Source organism: Euphorbia lathyris, chromosome 1 (assembly GCF_963576675.1).
Source record: "Euphorbia lathyris chromosome 1, ddEupLath1.1, whole genome shotgun sequence".
Lineage (NCBI taxonomy): Eukaryota > Viridiplantae > Streptophyta > Magnoliopsida > Malpighiales > Euphorbiaceae > Euphorbia > Euphorbia lathyris.
Window position 1 is genome coordinate 119,086,194 of NC_088910.1, and position 5,361 is coordinate 119,091,554.

The 5,361-nt window shown below is 36.7% G+C and overlaps 1 protein-coding gene across 2 annotated transcripts; it reads left to right on the forward strand.

Moving 5' to 3' along the window:
• The first annotated feature begins 595 nt into the window (after nt 1-595).
• LOC136210769 (probable LRR receptor-like serine/threonine-protein kinase At1g63430) lies at nt 596-5,361 on the forward strand. Of its 2 annotated transcripts, XM_066002169.1 has the most exons (13): nt 601-1,166; nt 1,500-1,638; nt 1,739-1,810; nt 1,913-2,056; nt 2,157-2,312; nt 2,663-2,773; nt 2,859-2,923; nt 3,401-3,667; nt 3,766-3,971; nt 4,088-4,220; nt 4,303-4,460; nt 4,561-4,776; nt 4,846-5,361. In XM_066002169.1, exons 1-13 carry the CDS (start codon nt 1,088-1,090, stop codon nt 5,089-5,091), a joined length of 1,992 nt encoding a protein of 663 aa, XP_065858241.1. In that variant the 5' UTR covers nt 601-1,087; the 3' UTR covers nt 5,092-5,361. The 2 variants fall into 2 exon arrangements, with proteins under 2 accessions (XP_065858240.1, XP_065858241.1); XM_066002168.1 differs by having other exon boundaries at nt 596-1,166; nt 4,561-5,361.

The following is a 5,361-nucleotide window of genomic DNA, read 5'->3' on the forward strand; positions in this document are numbered from 1 at the left end:
TTGTGGGTTGGAATCGCGAATATATTTTTAAGAAAGATATTGAATCGTTTCTTTTTTAATTTAGTGGGTTAGAAAAAATTATTAAGCTTGCCATGTCATTATATCTATGTGGTAAATTAATTTTATTGTTGTGACACGTGTCATTTTTGTATCGGTTATAATTGCCACATCATTGACAGAACAAACCTCAGTTTAGTTTCCATCCAAAACGGGTCAGATTTGATTTAATCGTATAAATTAGAAGTCAAATATGATCCAATAATAGATAAATGCACAAATTTTTAATAGATAAAGGCGAAAAGCTGCATTTTAATACTTCCACAAAGCATATGTTGGATATATCGTAGTTTGCCTAAAAGAAACGAAGTGTCCAACTCCAACACAAATTATCAACCCTCGATCGTACCCACCCTCAATACCTTAACCGTTAGATCAGAAGACCTAAGAAACTTACAGTAGTCCTGCCCGTAATGTAACATAACCAACCTCAAATTCATGAGCGCAAAAGTTATCAAATTCTCGTCTAAAAACGGGATATTATTGACAGATCAGAGAGACTGTTAATGCAATCATTAGCAGTAAGTAAACATAAAAAAAAAAACACTTGCACTATTCTGAAATTAAAATTATCAAAATTCCAAGAATAAAGAAAATACCGCCATTCTTTAACACAAAAACAACATCTTTATCAATTATCATAATCTTTCTTCTTCTTCTTCTTTCTTGAAAACCAGTAAGTAGTAACAAAAACCTCTCTTTGAATCCAAGTTTCCTTCAAATCTGGGGTTTGTGACCTTTTAACCTTCCCCACTTCTACATTTTCTTCTTTACTCTTCATGTCTTGTTGCCAAATCTCCGATTTATAGATTATTAAACACCCCCATTTCTGTAGGTTACTTATACTGTATAAAGATTAAAACTTTATCTTCTACTTGTTCCTTTTTCCTTGTTGAAATCAATTTACTAGATTCCCCCCTTCCTTTTTGGTCTTTATTGGGTTCTCCAATTTTGTCTTGGGGGTAGTTTGATGAAGTATTGGTTTAAGAGGGGGATAATCAAATAGTGGTGGAGATTTGTTGCGGATAACATGAGATCAGAAGCTGCACTGCTGCTTCTTTTTGTAATTTCTCTTGTTTTGGCCTCTGAGTCCTTTCCGAAAGATGAAGGTATTTTCTAATACTTTACTTCTCAGATCTTGATTCCTTATAGTATGCAGAGATTTGTGTTCTGAGGAAGTTGGGGTTTCTGTTATGTTTTGATTAGTGTCAACATTTTGCTGTTTTTGTTAAGAATTTAGGGCAAGTTTAGTAGTATCATGTGACTAAATTGAGCATTAATAGACTGTGAGGAGTGAAGATTCAAACTTAGCAGAATTTTAATTCATTGTTCTACTTTCATGTTTGAAGCAATGTTATGTTCCTGGAATGTTTTAATTTGGGTAAATTTCAGATTTATGTAATTGGTTACTTTACTGAATTGGAGTACTGGATTTTGCTTAGTTTGGTCACTGAAAACCTTCAAGGAAGCTATATTTGAAGACCCAGGTCTGGTTTTGTCCGATTGGGACAACCTAGATGCAGATCCTTGTAACTGGTCAGGCATTTGGTGCTCGTCCGCTCGAGACCATATCGTAAAGATGTAAGCTTTGTTCATTTGTTTCTCTAGCTCTAGTATCTTCTACAATGGTGTATTATAAACATATAATGCTGTTCTTCTATTGTTTTAATGTTTGTTGTAGAAACATAAGTGGATCATCTATAAGAGGGTTTCTTCCACCGGAATTGGGTCGGATCACCTACTTGCAAGAATTGTATGTTTATTCTGGCAATTGATAGTCATAGTGACTTTCTGTTGTAGTTTATATTTTTTTTATAATGACCGAAATTCACTTTCTCGTGTTGGATGGTTCTAGACTCTTACATGGGAACAATCTGATTGGGACAATCCCGAAAGAACTAGGCATGTTGAAGTACCTTAAGGCTTTGGATTTGGGAGAAAATCAGTTGACCGGTCTTATTCCTCCCGAGTTGGCTAATTTGAACAGTATAATGAAAATGTAAGTGTTTTATTTAATTTTTTAGTTGTTTTGTTGGTTGGACTTGAATGTTCGGACAGCTGGTTTTTTCTCACATTCGGATCTACTTTGTTTGATGTAGAAACCTTCAGTCCAATGGGTTAACAGGCCATTTGCCACCTGAACTTGGCAATTTGAAGAGCCTCAGGGAACTTCGTCTCGATAGGAATAGACTTCAAGGAACAGTTCCTGCTTCTGGCAGTTCAACTTTCCAATCTAACAGCACCACACATGGAATGTGAGTTGAATATTCAAGCACTCGATGCAGTGATATAGTTACCGCTGGTTACTCGGAACATTTTTTTTTATCTGAACTTCTCAAATTGAAACATGTCATATTTTCAGACAATTAGGAGCAAAAAGGAAAAGTTGAAAAAATAATAGAAGTCAGTGATGCCTATAAATTAGTCTGTGGGTATGAGTCATTGCTTCAGTGGATATTTCTTTTCATGCGTGGAAACTGGTTATTCGAATTCTTCATTAGGATATTAATTGTATGGAAGAAATTAGTTTAAAGGATGGAGCATTAAGTAACTTCATAATTTTTCTTTTCTTAAATTCATTGATTATGAATCGTATCTGCTTCAGGTATGCATTGGACTCGACCGGCTTGTGTCGAGCATCTCAATTAGAAGTGGCAGATTTGTCGTACAACTTCTTCAATGGGAGTATACCCAAGTGCTTGAACTATCTTCCAAGGTAAGTTTCTGAATCTTTTCTTGCTGGCTTTTTTTTTGGTTCTAATCTCAACTTCTAAACCTTCCGCTCGATCTGTGTCATGCAGCTCAAGCTTCCAAGGGAACTGCCTCCAAAACAAATCTATTAAACAGCGTACTTCCGTTCAATGTGGTGTGTATATCAATATTTCTTTTTGAGCTTTTTTCTCTTGTAATAATCAGTGGATTTATGATATACTATGGATATTAAAAAATGAATATTTAGGATCCCGAAAGAAGAAATACTCCCTTAACCATGCAAAAAAAAAAAAGATAAGCATGTGCAATTTATAGAATTAGGAATTTATCTGGCCGAATACGCAAACATATCACATAATGATTACGTGCATTAGAAGTTTGATCTTCTGTAAATTCTCCATCTGACACTTGGTCTACTTTCCTCTTTAGCTTATCTGGAATCAGTATAGCATTCAAGATCAGGTTGTTCTCGTTTACTTTCTATATATATGCGGGGTTGGTGTATATGGCTAACAATTTGGGTAGCTGGAGACTTGTAGACCCTTAATCAAACTGAATCGATATTATAATGTTCTGCAAATAGTACCTATTTTTACCGAGTTCAGTATTTGAAAATTATGAATCTTTGCAGGTGGTGCGCCACGTTCCAGAACCCATCAAACATTCGACACAAAGCACCGGCCTGCTGACGATGTATCAGATACCAAAACCAAACAGCATCAAGGACCATCGAAACCAGCATGGCTTTTGGCTTTGGAAATTGTAACGGGAACCATGGTGGGCTCTCTTTGTGTTGTCGCTCTTCTAACAGCTTTTCAGAGATGCAATAGCAAATCCTCTATTATTATCCCTTGGAAAAAATCAGCAAGCCAGAATGAACAAATAGCTGTATATATAGGTTTTCACCCTTGCTTTCAACCTATTAAAAGAGCGTGCCTTTGAGCTATTTAATTTTTACCCTTTTTTGTTTAAGACTAAAACATTGGCTTTGCGCAGATTCTGATATGTTAAAGGATGTGGCGAGTTTCAGCAGACAAGAACTCGAAGTTGCCTGTGAAGATTTCAGCAATATTATCGGCTCTTCTCCAGACAGCTTGGTTTACAAGGGCACCATTAAAGGCGGTCCTGAGATTGCTGTTATATCTCTCTGTGTTAAAGAAGAACAGTGGACGGGCTATCATGAGCTCTATTTTCAGAAAGAGGTAAATTATGATCATTACCGCAAGAAAGTGCGATTTTTTTATTTTGGTCAAAAGGAACCAAATTTGCAAAATGCAACTGCATTGTTCTGAAGGTTTCGGTTAAAATTGCCATTCAGGTGGCTGATTTGGCAAGATTAAACCATGAGAATACTGGCAAATTATTGGGCTATTGTAAAGAGAGCAGTCCATTTGCGAGGATGCTGGTGTTCGAGTACACACCCAACGGAACATTGTATGAGCACCTTCATTGTAAGTCACTTTCTCATACGGTACGTCAGTTTTCAAATGTTTAATCAGCTCAAAACTGAGAAATCAGCCCAACCTAATGCAGATGGAGAAGGATGCCAGTTATCTTGGACACGGCGTATGAAAATTGTTATTGGCATTGCTCGTGGACTCAGATATCTTCACACACAACTCGATCCGCCATTCACCATATCAGAGCTCAATTCTGGTGCTGTCTATCTCACCGAAGACTTTGCCCCTAAGGTATACCAAATGCCTCGTTTCAATGTTACAATAGATGATTTCAAACCCTATTAAAAGTGCAGAATTCAAACAAATCTCTCTCTTTTTTTTTTTAATGCAGCTGGTTGATTTTGAAAGCTGGAAGAGTATTCTTACAAGATCAGAGAAAAACTCAGGCTCCATAGGCAGCCAAGGAGCTATATGTGTACTTCCAGATTCTCTCGAGAGCCGCCATCTCGACGTAAAAGGCAATGTATATGCTTTTGGTGTGCTTTTATTGGAAATAATCAGTGGAAGACCTCCATACTGCAAGGAAAAAGGAAGCTTGGTTGATTGGGTAAGAAATGGAAGTTATAAATTTGTATTTCCAACAGAAATAAGTTTGAAAATATTCGGTATTTTGCAGGCGAAGGAGTACCTGGAATTGCCAGAAGTAATGTCTTACGTAGTTGATCCTGATTTGAAGCAGTTCAAATTTGAGGACCTCAAAGTCATATGTGACATAGTAAACCTCTGCATCCATCCGGAACCCAGCAAACGGCCGTCCATGGCGGAACTATGCAGCATGCTGGAGAGCAAAATCGACACGTCTGTGTCCCTGGAGTTTAGGACGTCTTCGTTAGCGTGGGCTGAGCTTGCATTGTCATCATGAGTTGAGATGAAGAAGCTAACACTGTAAATCAGATATATACATACAGTTGTAATATTAGTGATTTTGATTATATTTTTTTTTCCCCTTTTGTTGAATCAGTTTTCAGATTCTATTTGTGGCCCCTTGTAAATGCTTAATTAGATATGTCTGGAAAAAAAAAACACAGAGCTTCTTGCACGACAAAGTCTGCTGGCTTTTGTATACGGTACCTCATTGGATTATGAGTAAAGTTATTAATGATCATTAGTCATTTTGATTTTTTGTTTAACC

Bases quoted from the DNA above. Each gene is read 5' to 3' on its own strand.
- LOC136210769 (XM_066002168.1), top strand. From the start codon at position 1,088: ATGAGATCAGAAGCTGCACTGCTGCTTCTTTTTGTAATTTCTCTTGTT. The intron at 1,639-1,738 runs GTAAGCTTTGTT...TGTTTGTTGTAG, and splicing joins CGAGACCATATCGTAAAGAT to AAACATAAGTGGATCATCTA. The intron at 2,057-2,156 runs GTAAGTGTTTTA...TGTTTGATGTAG, and splicing joins TTGAACAGTATAATGAAAAT to AAACCTTCAGTCCAATGGGT.